Source organism: Rhinopithecus roxellana, chromosome 16 (genome assembly GCF_007565055.1).
Source record: "Rhinopithecus roxellana isolate Shanxi Qingling chromosome 16, ASM756505v1, whole genome shotgun sequence".
NCBI classification, from domain to species: Eukaryota; Metazoa; Chordata; class Mammalia; order Primates; family Cercopithecidae; genus Rhinopithecus; species Rhinopithecus roxellana.
Genome location: NC_044564.1, coordinates 102,385,236 through 102,408,493, shown reverse-complemented (window position 1 = coordinate 102,408,493; position 23,258 = coordinate 102,385,236). Strand labels below are relative to the sequence as shown.

At 43.2% G+C, this 23,258-nt stretch overlaps 2 protein-coding genes across 3 annotated transcripts in view; one reads left to right on the top strand and one right to left on the bottom strand.

The window, feature by feature from the left end:
- Positions 1–979: 979 nt before the first annotated feature.
- Positions 980–1,558, bottom strand: LOC115893855. The gene is given in 4 exon segments (XM_030919066.1): positions 980–1,039; positions 1,041–1,145; positions 1,147–1,512; positions 1,514–1,558. Coding segments are annotated over 4 exon segments (576 nt in total).
- A 2,553-nt stretch (positions 1,559–4,111) lies between these two features.
- Positions 4,112–23,258, top strand: part of ZNF462 (zinc finger protein 462) — a 156,953-nt gene continuing 137,806 nt past the window's right edge. The window contains exon 1 of one of the 2 annotated variants that reach the window (XM_010389456.2): positions 4,112–4,370. The gene's annotated coding sequence lies outside the window, so the exon portion shown is untranslated. Of the gene's footprint in view, positions 4,371–7,104; positions 7,166–23,258 lie in introns of those variants that run through there. The other variant, XM_010389457.2, reaches the window with a different exon arrangement.

Sequence of the window (23,258 nt, the reverse complement as noted above, 5' to 3'; positions counted from 1 at the left end):
ATTTGGGTGCCTTCCTTTTTTAAGGTTTTAAAAACTAAAATGATTTATAGACTATCTGTATCCTGTTGAGAGTTGGGCAAGTGAATGGATCATATTTGCATTGGTCATTCTGATTATAAGACTTCACTGTTTCTTGAACTAAAAGTGCAAGATTTATTATTCTATTAATGCTGATAAAGTCACTCTTGATGAGCCATAATTTCTCTTTATGAGGAGTGTGTATGCCAGTCACCCATGATAAGGGAGAAGAAAGTCCAGACTTCTAACATATTCACATTCCCTGCAACATTAATAGTCTTGAAACCCCATATGACTCCAGGGGATAATGCCACAGGATAAAGTAACAAAAGGTAAATTTCAAGGAGTCAGGATGTCCCCATGAGACTTCCCTCACATTGTTGGCTGTGTAAGAAACCAAGTTTTTTGTATTTTCATTAACAAATTTAAACATTAACCCTCCTAATGGAGAAGATAACCTACCAACTAGCCTGGTATTATCTTTGTGAATATTCTTAGGAAACGAAATAGCAGGAGGTGTGAACTTTCTCCTGTTTATCTTAATGGTCTGCTAATGGCAAAGCATAATTACTGTTACTTAAATGCCAAGCTTACTAAGGTTTTCACGAAAACCTTCGGCCACAGCGCTTTCCTTGACTGACCCAGGTTTTATACAGTTTTTTTTTAATCATTTGAAAAATTGCCCCAAATAAAAACAAGAAAAAAGAAAAGCCCATTCCCTTTATGTTTAACCTCTTTCAATTATTTTCATTGGGGAGTTAAAGCGTTTGTGACTTCTAAAAAGTCGAAAAGATGATGTGTATGGCATCATTAATTGAATTCGTATCGCCCCCACATTCAAAAAGCAAGAGAGTTTTGCGATAGTTCGCTTCACAGCTTCAGTAAGTCAATTTGCTTCTAAACCAAAGATCGAGTGTGTCTTCTAAAGACCATCGTGTGGTGCCGTATTTGGGATGGAAACTTAACCATTGTACCTTTCCCCCATGCACCCACACCAGAAGCCTGAAAGCCACCATCTCCCCCGTCGGTTTCTGGATCTCTTCGCTGTCTTTGTCCCTTCTAGACGTGGAGGCTTGGAGAGGAGGTTTGGTTTCCAAGGATTGGAGCGTTGTGAAGGGCGGGGCCACCTCCAAGTCCATCTCCCCTTTTTGTCCTCTTCTCCTGGGACGGGAGGGTGGAGCCAGGTCCCCCCGCGGCCGGTTCGGGAGCTCTCTCTATCTCGGTCGCTCGAGGTGAGTGTGAAAGGGCGGCAGCCCGTTTAATTGCAGCACAGGTTAATTTCTTGAGTTCACCGCAGTCGGTGCGCCAGCCGCTTCCCTGGTCTTTGCCAAGTGGGTTTACGAGGTCTGAGGCGTGTTGGGGCGCGCTCACGTTCTCGCAAAAGGCTCCTCCCCAGGGCTCAATTCCCCGACTGCGGGAAGCCCTTTGGTGCCCCAGGAGCCTTGGAAACCCAAGGTTTCCTCTGACCTCGTCGCTCCTTCCTCCCTCCCCACCCGCCTGGTTCCCTACGTCCCTGCCCCCAGGGAAGGACGGCCCCCATCTTAGGACTTACGACCCAAGCCAACCCAGAAGGTACCTTCACGTCGATGAAGATTTTATCGCAGCCTCCAAAACCCAGCAGTAATAGGAGCTTTCAACCTGAAATACGATTGTTATTTTCCCGGTGCAGAGCTTGACAGAAAAAGTCAGCTTTTTATTAAAGACAAAGAGGTAAATTATCAGCCGGGACAGTGGAGGGACGGCGGAGACCTGGCGCGCTTCCTCCGTTTGCCACGAGGAATTTATGGGGTGGCGGCGGCCAGTGCTCAGACACCCCCTGGGTCTCGGTGGGGAGGAGCTCGGGGCAGGAGGACTTCCCTAGGTCCCTCCGGGCACTCGGAAGGGGGAGTCCTCCGAAAGCCGCACAAAGCCGGGATCATTTCAGTCCGGAACAGCCTCAGCGTCCTCCTCCTCTCCTTTCTTCTTTCTTTTCTCGGTGACTCCCGTTCCCCTTTCGCCTCTGTCCTTTCTGCGCCTTGTTCTCCTCTCTTTACTTCTCTTCCCTCTCCTCGCCTTTCCTCTCCCTCCCCCTCCTTTCTTCTCCACCGCACGCGTAGAGTGTCATTTATTTATTTATTTATCACCCCCGCCATCAACACCCTTTTAGGGATCCCGAGCTTTTCAATGTGAGTGGGAGGAGAAAAGGGCAGGAAGTGTTGACTGGAAGTGGGTGAAATCATGCCTCGGGGTGAGAGATTCTGCTCAGGAATATAGGGTCGGGAAAATCCTGGAAAATGAGGATTTAGATCTGTTTATGAAGCCCCGCTATAGGATGGGAACCAACTCCGCGCGCGTCTCCTCCTCCTTTATTGTATGGATTTATAGGTATATATCTTCTCGGACTGTTGCTTGGGGGGAAGGAGGAGAAAGGGCGAGTATTTAAAGAGGACAGTCTTGCCCAGGATCCTTAACACCGCGCCTTCACCGGATGCGCGCTCCTCAATGCAAAGGAATCCAGCAACATCCCCCAATTCAGACGCGGACAAAAGAAACTTTAATTAAGGTCTCTGCCCCGCGCGCTGCGCGTTTCTCTCTCCTGAGGCTGTTGATGTCCAACTCCAAGATCCGAGAAGTAGAAATGGTACAATCAGCCCATGCCCTTGAACTTCAATTGCTCCTGACTTGCTGCATTGATTTTTTTTTTTTTTTGATACTGTAGAACCCCCACCCCCACCCCCCACCGCTCCCAGTCCAATTAAAGCCTTAGGACACTTTCGACCTGGTGGTGGAGGGGGAACCACTCCTTTGCAAAAGAAATAGTTCTGAATGATACGGAGGAAATTACACTAAATAAAAATTCAAGGTGTGAAAGCTTCATCTTGGCTCGCGTGTCTTCAACACCATGACACCTTATCATTAGGAGCGCTGATTGTTACTTTCCGAGCCTTTAGATGATCAGCCAGAAAGTGCAAACAACGCGGGGCTGGAGGGTGTAAAGTTATTTAAGCAGGCTTTCTTTTTTTCTTCTGGTGCGCAGTCAAAACATTTCACAAGTTAGGAAAAGAAAGTGGTGGTTCCGAAGCTAGGAATGATGGGCTCTTTTCCTCCTCACCCCCCACCTTCCATATCAGAAAAGAAATAAAACGCACAATGAGCCTTTATTTCAGGAGAGACGACTTCAAAATACGTGCCAGTAATGGACAATTTGAGCTTTTCACTGGAAATACTCACACCGCAAGCTGGAAAGGGATTAAAAAGCCCCACGTGGTTGATCTGGGTTTAGACTTGCAACCTCCAGTTCCCCATGTATGTTCTTTGCAAAGGTTGGCCTCTAGATGGATGAAAGTAAGGGACCCTCTGGGGCCCGGGCTCGGCGCCTCGGGCAGAGCTGACGGTGGGAGCGCTATGAGCTGCCGGGCAGGGTCCTCACCGGGGGCTTCCTCTGCGGGCCAGGGCTGCCGGTCGCCACCGGGACGCGAGCGCGCACGCCTCGGCCCGGCGGCCGCGCTCCTCGCACCGCCTTCTCCGCAGGTCTTTATTCATCTCATCTCCCTCTTCCCCTTCTCCTTCTCCTTTGCCTCCTTCTCCTCCTCTTCCTCCCCCTCCTCCACCACCACCTCCTCCTCCTCTGCCGCCGCCACCTCCTCCTCTTGCATCTCACTGGCCTGGCTCTGAGTGACAAAGACAATGTCCCAGCCTTAACTTTGCAACCACCTTGCCTCCTTCTGGGGTTCAGCAGGGGGGATGGGGGACAGCAGCAGCAGCCTCAGCATCTCCTCCAGCTTCTCCTTCTGCTCTTCTCGAGCTCTTGGATAATTCTTCCTCTTTTTTCCCCTAGCCTTTTTCCTCATTTCTTTCTTTCTTTCTTTTTTTTTCTTCCTCTCTCCTGCACGTTGTTGTTGTTATTAGAAAGGCTTCGCGCACCCCCTGGTGCTCCGGCGTTTTGTGTGGCAGGAGAAGATTGTCTTCCTTCTCTCTTTCTGTCTTGCTTTCTCTCTCCCCCTGGTTGCTCATTATTCAGAGAGAGACACAGAGGGAGGGAGAGAGAGAGAGCGCGCGAGGGAGAGGGAGGAGAGGAGAGAGAAGAGGAGAGAGGGGAGAGAGAGAGTGAGAGGGAGAGGGAGGGAGGGAGAGAGAGGGAGAGGGAGAGAGACGGATATCTCAGGTCATCTGCAGCTGCAGCGAGTCTGAGGAGCCGAGGAAGGCAGGGAAGATGGCGATCCTCCATTGCTGAGACCCGGCAGAAGCACATGAGACTCCCAAACAACTTCCACAACAATAACCCGAGCAGGAAGAGGAGAAAGAGAAAGAGGATAAGGAGGCGGTGGGGCTGGAGAACCCGAAGCACCTCCCGGCGCCGGGACGCTTCTTCTGTAAGTTACTGCAATTAACAACCACCTCGGGGTGGTCCGAGTGCTCCGGGGAAGAGAGCGCGGGGTGGTGGAGCCACAAACGCGCTCATTCATTCGGCCAAGGAGGGTTGGAGGAGCGGGGAGGAGAGGAAGTACCCTGCATGGACTGGCTGTTGGAAGAGGAGAAGAAGCGAGAGAGAAGAGGAGGAGGGGGAGGAGGGAGAGCAGGAGGGGGAGGAGGAAGAGGAGGAGGAGAAGCGAGGGAGGAAGAGGAGGAGGAAGAGGAGGAGAAGGTGGTAGTGGTGGCAGTAGAGGTGGTTGTGCTTTTCCTGCTGGCTGCTCCTTCTGCTGGGGGGAGTGAGCGCGGTGGCTTAATTAATTTCGTGTAGTTCTATGAAGAGAAGAGAAAATGAAAGATGAGTGAGAAGAGAGCTGGAGGCTTAGGACGGATGCTCCGAGTGTGGGGACAGGAGTAGGGACAGAGAGGGGGGCGGAGGGCGGGAGGCCGGAGACCTGAGCCGAGAGCCAGAGGGAGCAAGCGAGGGTCAGAGGAGGGAGAGCTCCGAGCGAGCGGCCCCGACCTGAGCGGGTTGACCTCTTTCTTTCTCTGTCCCTCTCCTTCCTTTCCCCCCTCTGTCTGCCTGTCCCCCGCCCGATGGCAAAGCCGTGCGGATTGGCACCCCCCCTCTTCCTCAGGTATTTGGCTCTCTCTCGCTCTCTCTCTCGCTCGCTCTCTCTCTCCCCGAAGTTGGGATGCGGGGTCGGGATGTGTCGGGGGGTGGCTGCTGCAGCTGCTGGTGCCGGTGCTGCTGGTGAACAGAGAGGCGAGGAGCGGGGGGCACCGGCCGGGTGGGGGGCGCAGGTTCAGGAGCGGCTGAGGAGCTGTCTCCAGGCTGGAGGTTCAGAAGCGTCTGGTGGAGGAGGACAACGGTTTCTGGAGACGAGAAGCCATTACACACGCTTGGCTCTCCTGAGGAAGGGAGAAAGGAAGGCAGGGGCCTGGGGGGGGGCGTCTCACTCCTGGTGCAGTTCCCAGGGGTCTGCCCTCCTTCCAGGCACGAGGGGAAGCCGCAGCCGCCCCCCATTGGAGCAGCCCCTCTTTCCCTTTCTTTATCTCTCTGTCCTCCATTTGCAAGCTGTCTGCTTTGGTTCCAGTCCAGACTCCAAAACACAAAGCTCCTTCTCACGTTCATTCTCCAGGCTGTTCACCATTCCTGAAGGAACCCTCATTTTCTTTTCATTGTAGCTTCTAACCTACAGAGAGGGAGGGAGGGAGGCTGCCTGGAGTTCCTTTTATATTCCTCCCCAACCAAGAAAAAAAAAAAGTTTCATTTTTAAGCACGCGTCTGGGATGGGGAAAGACCAACCAGTTGGGGCTTTCTCCCAGGGCTCCCGGGGGCTGTGTCTGAGTGTCTGTGTTGGCTGTTTGGTTTGCTTTGGTTTTGTTTCTGGAGGTTGCTTGCAGGTTTTTGGAGGAAGTGACTAGTTTGGTTAAGAGCTGGGAACTGAGTCAGGTAAGCCGTGTCATGTTGTAACTCCACCAGAAAATGGAGGAGAGCGGGTTTCCAGGAGACAAAGCTGAGATGAGAAGTGTTTATAAAATTATGGATGTCTCCATTTTGAAGCTCTGTTGGTGATGGCTGGAGGAGGAGGAGGCTTGCTTGCCTACTCCTTCTCTCTTTCCAGAGGGAAACCTTGTGGTGGTTCCTCACTATCTATTCATTATGCAAGGAAATGAGGGCTTTTAAGGGTTCCTCAGATTTTTCTCCACCAAAGGAGTGCTTTCACAAGTTATTGAGGCGTTTGTTTCCATTTTAAAGTAAACTTTTGGAATTTTTTTTCTCCTTTTGAGTGGACCTGAAGGGTTTTGACCTCCTTCAGGAAAGGCAAGGCAAAAACCTTAAAACATTTCCACTGAGGTCTTCACACAACTTTAAACTGCTCCAGGTCTCCTGAAAGTCACCAGGAAATGTGATTTCCTCCTTGTGAAGATGGTGATGGCCCTAAGCTGAGATTTTTTTGAGTTCTAGGGCTTGGTTATCACCATGTTTTGATGCATTGCAAGACTTTATTGTCTGATTTGGGTTGATTTCTGCAAATATTAAAAATAATAAGAATAATCCTGCAAGATCTCAGAGGAACTCTAAGACTGACTAACACCAGTTTCTCCAGGTTCTCCATTTCTCTTCAGGTCGTTCCATTTGTATGTTAGGCCTTCTCTTCGTTTCTTTGTTTCCCCCTTTCCCTTTCCTTCGGCTATTTTGTTCTGTGTTCTGAAGTACTCTAAGTCTTCAGAAATACCAGTATGTCTTCTTAACAATGTCACTATGGAAACAAATTTGAAAAACACAATGTCAGTTGAGAAAACCTTATGTCCAGATATCTTCACCTTTTTAATTGGGAGGAATTTATTAAACACATAGGAAGACATTTTGTGAGGATAATTTGAAAAAAGGACCCAGTCCTACCCTTGTCCACGCAGTGATGGGAGCTCTTCACATATTAGTTCTAGAGAATGTACATAATTGACCCAAACGAAGAACTAAATCCCGAAATGCTTCAGGAATTTATAAAAGCCAACCATGAAGATGTTGCTTTTCCATTAGGTGAGGTAGCCATCTTGAGGATGAGGGAAGATGTTGGAAGAATTTTAGATGAACTGTTGAAGATAGGTGAGGAGGGCTCCACGGTGGAATGAAAACTTGGAGGAGATTCAGAAACAATTAATATACTCTAAGGAGGCTAACTGGACCTTGCTTTCAACTAAGAAGAAATATAGAAAGGTACCAGCTTCAACAGAAATAAGGAACACATTGGTGAGCAACTTATAACAGCATTTTTCTTGCTTTGCTTTCTCATTATGTGTCAGATTTTTGTGTGTAAAGTTCCTTATGTCTACAGTATTTTTGTGCATATTGAAGTGGTTTTAGATTCCAGATGTAATTATATTCTGTTGAGTAGCTGGTAGCACTGTCACTCAGTAAATGCACAGTGCTGTATATGACAACATCACATTTTTCAAACCAAACTGTTGTGTCATTAATTGAGGGTTATTGTTCTTCTGAGGGGTGTGAAAGGAGAGGGGAAATACATGGTTCTTTAGCTGATAATTGTCCATGGTCAATGAAGTAAAACCATGTTTGTGCAGACAGAAATGTATGGTTTCAGTTGATGTGTATGCTCATTTAAAAATACTTCTGTTAGATCTCTGCTCCTTTATGAAAAACCTAGGCCCCTCCAAGGGCACTTTAAAAAAATCCTACTTGGAATCATAACTTTTATTATTCATTTTTTAATGTAATCTTTTGATCCCATTACTTTTGCTCTTAAGTGAAATTTCACCACTATTATATTTAAATTTGCTAATGCATAAATGGATGCACCAAACTGGGTGTCCAAACTGGGAAGTTCAGATGCAGTGGATAAAGAGTTATTTGGAAAAGTAATTACCAGATAATTTTGCATCTAATTAACCATGTATGTTTCTGTAAACATAAGTACATTATATATTGATCTTGAAACAAACTTTCATGATACCTTTTTTTATTGTTATTGATAGCAGGACAATTGGTTCATTTGCTTATTTCAGCAGGGGGGAAAAATCTGACTGGTTGTCATCTAGCTGTTTGACTCTCCACATTTTTTACTTTGCAAGCAAATGTTTTGGGGTCTTAGAGTTGAACTTTTCTGGAAGGGAAAAATAGGTATTTAAGAGGCATCTTGGAATTTGGGAGTGCATTCTAACTGGTTATCTAAGACACATCCATCTCTGATGCCCTTCACCAACATGGCAAACACCATAATATTTAAGGACATAGTTTTTTGAGTTTTTCTAGACATAACCATTTGAATTAAGACAAGTATTTTGAATAAACCATTATGAGAGAAATAAAAAGTATTAAATCAGACATTTTCATTTAATGTCAAAGCTCAAAGATGATTTTTGTTTATGAAACAAGTTCATGTGGCTTATTATGCAAATTTTTGCCATGGCTCTAATATATCACAAGGAGAAATCATGGAGAAATATTTGCGAGCTATGATGCACACTGCCATAAGAAAAATTCTTGTTGTATTCTCACATTCCATAATATTTCTCATATTGGATTTATGTCAGTCTAATTCATTGACCACATTCCCCGAGGAATTGTTTTTCCCCCTTACTCTTTGGAGTTGGAGACAACTTTTAGAGAAAAAAAAAAACAAAACTTATCTACTCTTTCTAATGAGTCTTCCGGAAGACAGCAGAAGAAAAAAAATCCAACTCTACTAATGGACTTTAGAGTACTTGTGGTCAGTTTTCCTGAAAGAAAGGAATGGTAAAGTTGCAATGGGAAAGAGTCCTTTTTTCTGTGTGATGGAGTTTAATAGGGTCTACTCTGTCTTAAATTATTCCTTGATGTTGCGATTTCTTGGTTAAGGTAACCTTACTTATCTTCTTTATGGTATGTGCCTTTTTCAGACTTACACTTCACTACATCATGAAATTGACAAAACTGTATCAGCTATTCTGAACTGATAATTGGAGAACAGAGATGCTGTTTCATAATGCTGCAGTCACAATTAGGAGATACATAATGGACTCTTACTACTAAGGATCTGATACGAACGTATGACTGGGGGGGTTGGTATATTCAACAGAAGTAAAGGGAGAATATTTCCTTGACTCAAAGCTAAAATCCAGTGAACTGAAAAAAAAAAAGTCAGTGTGTGTGAGTGTATGTAAAAGCAAGTATCTTGTGAGTTTCACATGGTTATGGAGTATGATGGCTTTGAGAGAGACATTAGCTGGGTATTGGTGACCTATTAATTGATTATGAGAAAACAGAGAGGAGAGTAGATAATGCTAGAAGAAAATTCCTGTCCTTGTGTGATATGCCAAGACATCTGGCAGATGTTATGTTGGGCCCTAAGGAATGGACAGTTTAATTTTAGCCCTAGCAAGGAAATGGGAAGTTCTAAGCTCTTTTAATAGCACAAGTCTTAGTTTGGGGAAGGTTGCTTAAAAAAATAAGAAAGAAAGGAAAAGAGGCACTTACTGTTATGTGGAACAACTCTAGGGAGTAGGGAGTGAAAACTGAAGTTTCGGGATAAGGAGCAAAAATATTATTTCTCACGTAGAAATTAACATAAAATTATTTTAAAAGTGACAAATATGTACACTATAAGTAAGGACTATTGGGTATTTAATATTCACCAGGCAGAACTTCCAATTTGGAAGCTAGTTGTTTTAGGCCCTAGATCATTTAGTTTAAGTCTCCTCCCTCCACTTGCATTATACTGAGGAGGAAACTGGCACAAAGACATGAAGTGAATTGCACAAGGTCAGAAAGTTCAGTTGTAACCAAGCCAGGCCTAGAACTCAGGTCGGCCGACTCCAGCCTAGTGCCCTTTCCACTACCCCATTGCATTTGATTGTTGAGGGTTGTGAAATAGCCACTCTCTTCTCCAGGGCCCACGGCTTTCTGAGAAACTCTGTGCTCATACACTAGTGGGCAGGAGTATGAACTTTTCTTAGTTGGATTTAACATGTTGGGGAGCCCAGGGTTGAGCGTGGTTTCATTCATAGATCCAGAGACCAATTTTGTTCATGTGACATTCAGTAAAGTGTTAGCTTCTGAGTTTGCAGCTGTACTTTTCTTTTCATTTTTGCTGCTCTCTTCTCTCATTCCATCATCCAAGGGCTTGGGAGCCCTTTTCAAATGCCCTTCTTTGGAAGTTTGTGTGAGTCTATTGCAACTTACAATAGTGCCCACAATTGGACTCTGAGGATCTATTTTGCAACGTGGTGCAGATTTAAATTGGCTCCTTTCAGAGATGCCATTTTGTAATACTGATGAATGGCTGAGAGGGTGAAATCCAGTCTGAAACAATTACTGGTGGTTTTCCAATATTCTTACTCATTCAAAATGTGCCCTCCGTGTATCTTCTTGGAGCCCAACTCTCTTGCAGACCAATGGCTAACCTTTTCCCATTTTCCCACTATACATGAAATCATCCTTAAAGTGACTTTTAACAACACAAACAACATTTAACCATGGGCAATGGGACAGTCCTGAAAGGAAAGGTGCAATGGGTTTCCACTTCTGTCTTCTTGGATGAGCAAAAGTGATTTTGTAGAGAAGAAGAGTGATGTTTGGAAGTTTCCACATTTCCTAAGCTCCTTCCAAACGAATGCATCAATTTTTAATTCAGAAGGCAGTCTGGAGAAGGTAGTGCTGGATGTGGACTTCTGGCAGAAACACAGTTAACGCTGTAAACAGTTGAACCTCAGTGTGGCACTCCTCCAAATGAGTTGACTGTCGAAAATAAAATGTTCCAGAAGAACTGGGAGAACAGGAAAGAAGTTAAAACAGCATGGTTTGCATGCCAGTACTAAAGGAAGAAGAAAAAAGTTTGGGTTGGGGGGGCATTGGAGAGAAGATAATTGTAAGTTGAACTGTCTCTTGGATTTATAAGACCCAGGAGAAGTTTCCAAATGTGGGAAAATGGGTTTTTATGAATTTAGATTGTATTTGCATTATGCTAGGAAGCTCTTTTGGATTTTTTTTCCCCCTTGAACTTTGTATTTGGAGAACTGCACACACTGATAAAAGGGAAATCCATTGGAAGGAATTTGGATGTACATTTTGTGCTTGGAAATGCTATCATAAAATTTATCGTTTTTCTAAGTCCTCCTATCTTCATCAGCTGAAGCACATAGAGGGTTTTTAAAGTCTTTGGATGTGTGTGTGATTCCAACACAAAGTTAATTATTTTCGTGGCTTAGAAGGATAGAGTGGTGTGGTGTGAGGAGGTGCTAGTATTGTCACCTACAAATGCATTGCCTTTTACTTCTGGTGAGCAGATTACTTGGTGTCTTCAAAGCATTCTTGCCTAATTCCTAGCTGGAGACATTTTTTCTTGAGTTATTATTGGAGAGAAGGTTTTTTTTGTGTGCCAGGTCATGGGTATTTTGGTATTGATTTCCTTGCTTTCATGTGTTTGCTTATTCAGTTTACTGCATGTTGCTTCTGGATATTAATAAAATACTTGTGCTGTGCCTGTCCACATCTTACCCCCAACCTTATTCAAAGAGTAGACCCTGTTCTTTAGGGTGAAAGGAAGTTTGATAGGTACTTATTTGTTCAAAAAATAAATACTTGAAGATGAGAACTGTATAATTCAGGAAGTTATTTGCTAGACCTTCACATAGACAAATTTTAACAAATACCACACCAGGAAAGATGGAGAAAATTCTACTAGGAACCAATAGATCCTGATTAAAATGTTTTTAGGATCACTTAGTAGGAAATTAAACATTTGCCCAAGATGAGGAAGCAAAGTATTACCTTTGGATTCAGCTTGGTTGGAGCGCAAAAGGAGCTGTAGGCCCAGGTGAGACAACTGTGTCAGAAGTAATTAAGCCCAGGATTTGTGGAGAGGCTTAGCTGCCACAGAGCCCAGCTGGGGAAGGCCAAACTTACTCTCTAAGTTCTCGTCTGGGCAGTTGAACCAGAACACACGCTAAGGCCTCCAGATTTTGGAATTCTTCTTTTTCCTGTTCTGATTTAAGAAGGTAATGCCATTATTCTTTGGTTTTGCTCATTCAGCTGAGCGCCTCTCTTTTTACTGGGAAATGCCAGACACTGGGGGATGGGAGCCATGTCCTTTAAGGGAAAGTTCTCCCCGTTAACACTGCAAATGTGCTTTAACATTGTCCTTATTACTCCAAAAATAATTGTGCAGTGGCACAATGTGGGATACTTGAAAGATGTTTGCTGCACAAAGGTTCCAATACTCACCTGCAGATTAAGAAATGAGTTTCTAAACCATCTCATTTCTATTGCTAATGAAAAGCTTTGGAAGGCACCTGTGAATTAGAGCTCCAGCTGCTATCATGGTAGGGAAGTTAGGCCTTGAAAGGATACATGGATTAGCCCGTCAGAAAAGCAAACAGTAGCATCAGCACAAGTAGAAAATAGACAAGGTTGTTAAAGCTAACAGGAAAGTAGGCTAAAGCATTACTGTAATTATATGGTGGAAATTTGCTGGGAAGGAGTGACTGGTTGGATGGGAGAAGGAAAAAAAGAAGAGAAACAGGAAAATAATGGACTAGCCAAATTGAAGAAGTCTGTCCACTGGGAAGAGCCTACGGGAAGAAGTAAGACATTGCTTTTAAGAAAGCAATATAGCAAGTAGAAAAAGACCTTGTAATTTGGTACCTAACACGTGTGAAATATGAAGACCAGTGCTCAGATCCACATTCTTTGGCCAGTTCCTATTGTAAAAAATAGAATTGGGTTTGGAGGACAATTTATGTGACTTTGGGGTTACAATTACAGCCTTTCTGATAAAGGACAGATGGAAACTCAAGGGAACTGGTTAAGTAGGCCTAGGTGGAGATTTTCCTGGAAAATGAACAAAGTAGAGAATAGAGCACAGCAGAAAATAGCTGCATTATTAATGGGCAGAAAATGTGATAGTCCTCTCTAAAGTGATCCATAGAGCTTCTCTACCTACGCCGTGGGTGTTAGAAGAAATGAAGAACAAAGACATGCCTTTTCAGACGGGAAAGGAATGGACTACTACTTGGCGTCAGTTTGGGATTCAGCCATTGGCTTGAGCCAAGCGTCACAGGCTGGTCTGTCCATCCGGTCCCAACATTTTAAAATCCAAAATAAGGCCACTGTGGTCCAGAATGTTTAGCCATTCTAATCCCTGATTACATCATCCCTCTGTGTTATGACTAATTAGTCAGCAGTTGAGCACCATTCAACCCAGATTGCCATGGGCCTGTTGGAGGGGTCCTTCGTTTGGGGTACAATTTGAATGCTGGGTTATAGCTGAAGATGACCAAAGATAGATACCAGCTACAAGTACTTATCACCCAGAATCTTTTCTCTTCAGTGTTTTCTATCTTAGTCTTCTTTGAAGACTAATTAGTATTTAATAACAATAAGTGGGAAGGGATTCTTTGTAGAAGAGACCATTTTCTTTCTTTTTCTTTTCTTTGGAGACAGTCTTGCTCTGTCACCCAGTCTTGCACTGTCACTGGAGTGTAGTGGCACGATCTCGACTTACTGCAACCGCCACCGCCCAGGTTCAAGCAATTCTCCTGACTCAGCCTCCCAAGTAGCTGGGACTACAGGCACAAGCCACCATGCGCAGCTAATTTTTTGTATTTTAATAGAGATGGGGTTTTATCGTGTTGCCCAGGCTGGTCTCGAACTCCTAAGCTCAGGCAATCCTTACCTGCTTCAGCCTTCCAAAGTGCTAGGTTACAGGTGTGAGCCACCGTGCCGTCCTCAGAAGAGACCATTTTAATTTGAATATCAGAGTTCAGCTGCAAGAACTTCTCCCCTTTGTGCTGTCAATTGAATATTGTCTGTTCTAATATTGGGTAAGAACAATAGAAAATAAATATGATTGCTTCATCAAAAAAATCTGCCAACTCTACAGAGTGGGAATACCACATAGGACCTTAAAAAATGTTGTCTTCTCTCCTGGACCGACTCACAGTTAATACTGGACAATGGTTTTTATTTTTTTCTAACATTTAATATGAACCAGGGACTGTTCATAGGGTACAGGAAACAGGTTTAGAGAGGTAAAGTAATTTAGCCAAAGTCATGAGGCTGCAAAGTAGGGGAGCCAGGATTCACATGAATGGTGGACTGCCTCCAGAGGCCTGGCTCTCAACTGGTGGGATCCAACCTTGGTTATTACTTCATCTGCTAATAGCTTATGTTCTTGATGGTTTATCTCTTCCAGTTGCTTATGTCAGGAGTATATCCTTGGAGTTCTGGAAGGAAATCTGAGAATAATGGAAAATTAATTATAATATATTGGTTGATATGAGATATATGACTTATTGTAATAGCTTGAGGAAGTGTGTTTAACTGAAGAGTGCCCTTTTCTGAATTATAGAGGAGATGATAGGGCAAAAAAGCAAGAGACCATGTAGGGGACACTTTAGGGAACAAACATTTTAAAATTATATCAGACTCAGAAAAAAATGAGCCACCTACTTGTTGATGTGCTGTATGACTTTTTTTTTTTTTTTTTTTGCAGAAAAGGTGTTGTACTTTTTCTTCATAGGGCCGCTTTTGAAAACTCAGTGCCCTGTGTTGGCTCTGGTTGCTATCAGCCTGAGAAGTGTTCTCAACAGCTACGCAGATGTTTGAAAATTAGTTCTACTCTTCAATGGTCATTTTGGGGCATGGTGCAGATTCTCTTAAAAGTGTGGGTACTAGTACCCCCCACCCCTTTTCGTGATCACCATGTGCTCTGTTTAGATCATGGAGATGTGATGAGTGCTTTGGTTTTATTTGCCTCTCTCTGAAACATTACAACGTAGTAAGGAAGTTTATGGATGAGCACAAATGTCCCTAATGGAGTGACACACTGTGCTAAGGGAGATAGAGCAGATCCAGATATCCCTACGGTATCCAGGAGCGTAGCTTTTCTGCAAACGGTGGTTGGACATTAGTTGCTAACTAGACTCTTCAGCCCTGAAGAAACTAGTGGTGGTTTTATAAAATCTTAACTTTGCTGTGGATCTATTCGGTTGATCTCTGGTCCCCAGACAGACCCATAATCAAAACCTTTGCAGAAGGATAAACACATGTCCTGTTTATAAAGTGTACTAGAGAAGGCCACAAAGTCATCCATTTTTACTTCTCATCCATATCATTATCTACCCAATTTATAAAAACCGTTATTTTCTTAGATAAAGGACTAAAATAGAAAAAAAAAAAAGCTCAGAAAAAACATATAAAGTGAACAATGGAACTGTATAGTTAAAGAGAGTAAAATAGAACTGAAGCGTGTTGTTCTCAGGGTGGAATTTCTAATTTGAGGAATAGGAACTCCATTCAGCCCCGGACAGCATAAACTGTGACCCTAGGCAGTAGTGCTTAGCATTCTAGGATAATCCCTCAGAGAGCAGCCTGTCTCAAAGACCAGTTCTCAATGGGCTTCTTCAGTTTTCCTTTTAATTCTTTGAGGAAACCTACCCAGACTACCCTCAGGAACTGCTTTGCAGGAAACAAGGTGAACTGGGTCAACATATCTTTGTGGATACAGTGAGAATTGGGAATTTGCGAACACATTCAACGTGAGGGGCTCCGTAGGAGAGGAAGCTTGGGATATGTTCTAAGGAGGTAAATGTAGAAAGTTCATGTGTGCAGGCCTGGCAAAGGAATCATTCATTCTCTTGAAAAGAAAACCACATTTTCAAAGACAGATTCTATGATAATTTAAAAAGTACATTGTATAGTTCACATAAAATAGCACGGATTTAAGGAGATGGAATTGTATCCTTCCACTTGTGTGGAAGTTTTTGTCATTCATTCCATCTTCTCCCGTGGCTTTGCCTCCAATTAGCAATTTTGCGGGCCTGAGAACTGAAGTGGTGTTGAAGAACAGATGTCAGCTGTTCCTGAAATTCATCCCTGCCCCATGGTTGACTCAGTGTTTCAGAATACCTCACCCATTCTTTTTCTGACCAGTGGCTGAAGCTTGTTAATAATGAATGAACATCACCCATAGGTCCTGAAATTAGCAAGTGTTAAATGTTAGGTGATTATTAGGGGAAAACAAGATAATCTAGTCAGTGGGCTTAATTAGGTTGTGATTGCCCAATTGCTGCTTCATGATAATTATATTCATAACCCCATTTCTAGACGTCAACTACAATGATCAAAATTGACCCCAGCATAGGTAAGTGTTAGGAATCTTATTTGAAGCAGCTCCTCAGCGGTGAATATCTGATGTTTCCAATGTGCTTCTGCCTGTTCTTTCTTCCCCTCTTGCCCCCTTTCCATGATCTTTACCCCATCTTAGTAGAAAGGTCATGGCAATATTATTTTGTCTGTGACCATGCACATATTGTATAGCTTGTGTTGGTGTCTACAGAAAAAGAAATTCTTAAGTTTTTAGGGGTCAAGTATAACTGCAGAGCTTTCATAAATCAGCAAATAGGAATCTTGAAGCATAAAAATCCCAAATTGGCTGGATTGTTATTTTCCTCAGCACATGAAACCTGTTAAGTCGATTGAATATGATTCATTTGAATAGATCTTTTACTTTATAAGGCATAATCTTAAAATGAAAAAGAGAGTCATCTGTGTTTAAGATAATGCCTTAGCAACATGATCACTAAGATTTGAGGGAACTGTAAATCGAGAACTTTTAACTTTATATCACCCCTTCCTTTCCTCCAAATTATGAAATTTGCTGCCAGTGTGTTCCGGTATAAAAAGGAACATGTCATTACTAGGGACATTGTTTACTGTTTATCTCCCAAATGAAGTCAATGATTTCCAGGAAATACAAACAACAACCTGTATCAGAAGTGATACAGTATACAGTGTGGGTATGTCAGCGTGACACCGTGAATCACTAGGCCAGACTGTCATTTGGCAGCCTTCCCTTTGTGACATGCAGTTATATGGGAAAATAATGCACTTAAAACTTGCATACCATGGCTGAACTTCAGTGCAATACATCTGTCTAAAGAACAACTAGGAACTCAGCTACTGTATAAATTGCTTTATGTGTATATACATGTATATGTATGTTTATGTACACACATGTATCTCTATACATAGAGATAGATACTCTCTAGGCACTTATTTTTCTCTAAAGCATCAAGAGTACAAATAGTCATCTCTTAGAATTTCTGGGGTGAAAATGCAATTCTCTGTGCAGGGGTCTCTGTTAAGAAAGTGATGTGTAGTGGGTGGAGTATACTCTTTGGGGCCACACAAGCTGAGGCTGAAATTTGTCTCTGTCCATTACTAGCTGTGGGACCTTGAGTAAGTCATTTAACCTCTCTGTCCCCATGATTTCCTAGTAAAATAAGAATTATTATAATTTGAATCTGTAGAACTAACATAAGGATTAAAAAATAATATGTGCCTAAGAGTCTTGGTTCATAATGGCCACTGAAAGTGATAGTTTCTTCCTTCCTCACTGATAGAGAAACTGAGGCAGAGATCTTCTCCAGGGCTTAGCCCCATTTATCTATGGTCAGTATATTAGGTATTTTGTTCTTGGTCTTAAACTCAGTTTTTGGAATCCTGCTTGTTTAATTTTGTGCTGTGTCTCCCTTTCCTGATGAGCAGTCTTTGCTGCAGTTGTCCATTCCCAGGTAGACTTTACTACATCTTGAACTGATGGTCTGTGGATGAAGCAGCACTCCGTATTGCTGTGTGTGCATTCAGTAGGAGCTTGTAAACTACCCGAGAATGATGCCATTTCCTCTTGGAAAAAGTACATTTATATGGTAACAACGCCTTCAACCTGACCTTGCAAAGCTATTCCCTGGAGTGTTGTAGGGGAACAATTTTTAATAAACATGAAGTTTTTCAAGCTTTTCAGAAGAAAGATGTTATTACTGTTCCTATTGTTTGGTATCATTCTGGCAAAAATGATATGTCTAAGAAAATTGTCCTTATTGCAGAGAAAATATTGGCTGTGCTGTTTATATAAATGTTGTCTGCCTCACTGTTGCTCTACTCACATAGGTATCTCTTAGCCAGTTGAAGGACTGCCCTGTAGCCTGGCTTAGAAATGCTTTGGTTTTCTCTGTGCAAATGTTTATTTTAATAGTCCACATCTACTTAGTTTTACTAATGTACTATAATATCAGATGCTTTCAGACCTTATGGGTAAGGAGACTCATTTTAGAGTGTTTTAAGAGTAGGTGATATTTTAAAATGTGGAAAATGTGGAATGGCATTGGTAGGGCCTAACCAGACTTACTTTATTGGGTCTGGCCAAAAGGACATTCATTGGTAGCTTTATTGGTGGTGGTGGTATGGTGGTGGTGGTGTGGTGGTGGTGTGGCAGTGGTGTGGTGGTGGTGGTGTGAATGTTAGTGGGAAAGATGAAGAACATGTAAGTGGTTCTTTGGTAAAACCATCTAGTGATTTTCTACCTGTACAAGCAAAGTACTCATGATTTATTTATTTATTTATTTTACATTTGGGAAATTTCCAGAGAAATAAAGGTGTCCTTGGAATGTTGTTGTTGTTGTTGTTATCATTATTATTATTATTATTATTTTTGAGACAAGATCTTGCTCTGTTGCCCAGACTGGAGTGCAGTGGCATGATCTCAGTGCACTGCAAGCCCTGCCTCCTGGGTTCAAATGATTCTTCCACCTCAGCCTCCCGAGTAGCTGGGACTACAGGCATGCACCACTATGCCTGGCTACTTTTTAGAGATGGGGTTTCAGCATGTTGGCCAGGCTGGTCTTAAACTCCTGGCCTCAAGTGATCCGCCCACCTCGGCCTCCCAAAGTGTTGGGATTACAGGTGTGAGCCACTGTGCCCAGCCAGAATGTTATTATTTTTTAATTATAAATAAACTTTAGAGTTGCTACATTAACTTTGTGTCCAGAGCTATTTGAGGAGGAAAGAAAAACCTTGTGTTTATTTACTGGTGTTCAAATCTCTAGGATTCTCCTAAATGAGAGATTTTTGGTCTTCAAAGGGTAGAACTCAAAACTGAAGGAGTAGAGATGTAGCTGTGGCTGTGGCAGTGGTTATTAGTACAGAATGCCCTCAATACAGTAAGAAATATGGGATGAAAGAGTGGGAATTGAATCCTGGACTCCCTAGGACCCCTTAAAGACTGGGAGTGGGAAGGTTGTCCAGTTGGTTACTTCTTTAAGGGATGTATTTTATTTGGGAATGCCACTGTCATATGTGCTCAGTTCTTGACATATTGAAGGATCCTTGTTTATTTGTGACTACAGAGTAGTGGGAAGGTGATTGACTTTGGGGTATGACCTGAATTCACACCCCTGCCTGCCACCTCCTAGCTTTGTGAACCTGGGTCAAGCTCCTAATCGCTCCTCTGCTCCAGTTTCTTATCTTTAAAGTGGAATTCTCTCTCTGGTGAAGCCTGAGAGGCATAATATATGTAAAGTGTTCAGCACCCTGCCAGGGGCCCAGTAAATGACCACCTCTACAGTTCATTTGCAATGATCAATTAGGGGCCACCCAATGACTCTGGTACGGATGGCATGCTCTTGCCATTCATCCAATGCCTGGTTTTACATACTTAGTTAGCAGTTGTGGGATGATGATAGAGTTGGAAAGAATTTAGTGTATTCATCTTCATGTGTTTTATAGAAGCTGTTTATTTAAGGAACATGTGCCCATATCTCTATTCATTCATCGAACACTTACTGAGCTCCTCCGTTTGAGTACTAAGCATGACTGCAGTATGCCTAGGTGGTCAAACCCAGGGGATATGAGATCTCTCTATCACAGTTGTGTTAGGCTCTTTGTTTTGGTAATTGAGTGATTATGATGGAGATCGGTGTCCTCAGCCACATTCAGATAGCCTGGAGCCAGGGGATGGTGAAGAGTGGCTTAGGCTGTGGGTAGTGGATTCCTGTTTAGATGCATTCATTTCTACATCTTTGTGTGTATATATTTACAATATAATCTGCTAACCATATAGTCAGTGCTGCTGTGGTTCGTAATCTGGCAGATCATTTAAATATTTACTCCAAAATATCTTGTTCTTTGCTGGTGTGAAGTAGAGTTTCCAGTTATTTTTAGGTCATTTTCATCTTAGCAACCCTGTTGGAGATGAACCAGACACGCTGCTGTAAACTGTCCCCACATTTGGATAGAATTTAATAAAGTAAAGTTTAATGGTTTGGTCCCAAGAGGCAAACAGACCATCTGGTTAGCAGAAGGTTAGGTCAAGTATTGCATGGCTGCTGAGAGGGCCACAAACCAGCCCTGACACACTGGTAATGTGTCCAGTTGCTGAATGCATTAAGCATTGAAATGGTGCTTTCAGGTCTGCCGAGCCAGCAGTTCTGTTACCACCGCTGTGACGCAGGAGATAATTCAGCTGGGCAAGCAGCAGCATGGGGGTGGATCTACAGTACAGGATGTGTAATGTCAACATGAAGGATTGGAGCTGGCAGAAGGAAGGGAAGCAGTCATTTCATGCCAGTGCAGGAAGCCTAGAGAGATGCTTTCCACCCACCCCCCCAACCCTGTCTCTTGTCCTCTTCTGGAGCTTTCACATTATGTGTTAAATGATTACCTTGTGCATGGTCCATGGCAAAACTTCAGCTGATTTTTCTGCCTCTTTTGGAACCTGTCAGCATAAACAGAGTAAACCACATTCCACACACATGTAGGGCGGGCAAAGGAAAGAGTTTACTGCCCAGACTGGGAGGAGGAGAAAGGGCTTCATTAGGCAGGAGCATCTTTGTGCTTGAGATGGAATCCCATTGTATGTCCCTTTGTGCTCAGATTTGAGACCGGCCATCCATTCAAAGCCTGCAATCATCTCGGAACATTGTGCTGCAGCTGTAGTCGGTAGAAGGCTGCAGAATGGTTCCAGTGATTCTGCAGAAGCTTAGCAATTACATAATTGCTATGTAACTGGAGAGAGCCATCAGGATTGTCTAGTTCCCCTGGAAAGAAGGCTTCTACAATTTGAGGGGTAGATTGTTTTCCCTTGTTAAACCTGAAAGCTGATGAGCAAGTACATCACACCACTAGGCTGAAACCAGGTCCTCTCACTGGCATGAGAGGGGAAGAAATTCGCAAGTACACTTGGCTGGACATTCAGTGGACTTCACAGCTGTGTTAAAGGGAGAGAGAGCAACTCACTGACTCTTGGAATCGTGGATCCTTGTAGCAGTTTAACATGATACTTAACTTGTTTCTAATATCCGAGACTGTGTTCTATATGCATTCAAGGCATGGAGTATTCCAGAGCTTTCCTAGGAATGGGACACAGAGTTGCTCGTAATCACCAAGAGCCCTCTCAATTTCTGCCACCCGCTCAGGAGGATTTTCACAGCCTCTCTTGAATGAATATTTGCCTCAGATGCTGATCAGTGGAAGCACTGCAAAGCCTGACTCTTCAGATATTCCTAAATGCTGAAATCTTCTCGGCGTCAGCTCATGATGCTGTCTGAGTCTGTGCAGTCCAGGAGCTGGGACAGACAGACTGGACGGTTTGCCTGTGAGAACTTCACAGTGCAGAAATGAATTCCTTCTTTCAGCTACCTCACCACTTGTTTTCCATAGTTGAGAAAACTTTGAGGTGGTGTTGGCTAAATGTAGGTACGAGGGCTGCATTAAACCAGTGAGAAGTCCAAGGCTCCATTTCATCCCGTGTAAAACACTCATCTAAAATTAGCCACATCTCCTAACCCAAGTGTGGACTTTGTGTTTGTTTATGTTAAGTAGCTCCAAATTTCAGTGATCCTGCCTTTCTGGTGTCAGTTTTGTGGAGCTGCTAGAATAGAAAGAGTGGTTGTTGGGATATAATTTTATTAATGGTTTAAGTTGGGCCTTTTATAACTGATACTCATCTCTATTTCTCTATTTAAATGTGTTTGTAGTCAGAACTTCAGTCTAAGGGAAAAGTAAAACATTTTGGTTCCTTTGTGAATTAAAAAGGAATGTCTAGTAGGCAGTGTGGGGACCTGAACTCCCAAGATGGATTGGGTGCACAGATTCTTAGACCTTTCACCTTTAGACCTGTACGTTACTCTGTACCTCCTGGGTTTAAATCCGAGGTTGATAGATACGAATAGTTTCTTTAAGAATTCTGATTCCTACAAAACAATACTGGCAGGTTTTCAAGGAGCCAGCCTGTCTCAGCACTGAGGTTTTATTTTGTAACAATTTGGAGGGGTATAGGATCACCCATGGTGACCCTTTCCTGCGTCATTCCAGGCAGGCCTTGGCATGCTTCGCCAGATGAGTAAGGACGAGGACAGTTGGCAGGAGGACCTGCTGAGTTCATCTTGCTTCGTATCTTAGGAACTGGCTTGACCCTGTTCCATCATCAGTGTTTGGGCCCTCTGAGAAACTCTAGACCATCTTTTCAAACACTAGACCTGGAGATTATGTTGAGAGCAGCAGCGTGCACTCATATGAGGGAGGAGCACTTGATTCTAGTGCAGAGGACACATTGAAGGGGGACCCTTTTCTGTCAGTATTGGTAGGCCTGTGAGGACCTTGGTGGTGAGGGCCATGGTGTATAGTGGAAAGATCATAGACCTCAGAGGCAGTGAGTAACTGGGTGACCTTGAGGGAATGATTTAATCTTTGATCCCCAATTTCCCTATCTGGAAAAAAAATCCACTTTGTAAAGTTCTTATGAGGAATAAAGGAAATCAGGAAAATAAATCTCTGGTGCAGAGCTTGACATATAGTGGACACATTAAAAAAATCCTGATTTTCTTCCTTCCCATCTTTGAGTTTTTATTAAATACTTATAGGTAGAGCGCTGTTAAACAGTGACTATCTGATTAGAAGTCAGAATATACCTGAGTTTTACATGAAATCCCAACTGAGCGCTCCTTGAAGCTTGTACTGGTGAGATTGGTAAACATACCTTCTTGGCTAAAGAGGCTGAGCTGAGCAGTATCTTTTATTATATGGTGACTTTTCAAAGCCAGTGTGCTCCCCTATGAAACATGACTCCAAAATCTGGTAAAAGGGAAGAAAAGTACCTTACCCTCTGTTTGTGCTATCTTGAACATTCTGTAATAGATTATATATTAAATTCCTTAGATGAGGTTCTGGTTTTTTTGTTTTGACCGTTGCTACATGACTAACTCCTCTATAGTAAACCTGAAATTTTCCAAGAATGGCACAGATGTAAGCTATTTGATTATCTAGAATCCAAATGTCTTAACAGTTTTAATGTGTTACAAGCCTTTTTTCTGCCACCTCTAGTCCTGTGTGCAACTCTGTGTTGGTACACAGGAAGCCTTATTGACTGGTTTCAGGAAAAAGATCTTATTCAGTTAAAATTTAGCTGATCAACTTTGAAGGCCAACCACTGATTTGTTTCATAATGAGTTCCTGAGCAGGACTAGACTAGAAGCTACAGAAAGGCAGGCTGAGTCTCCCTCGTTCACTAGTG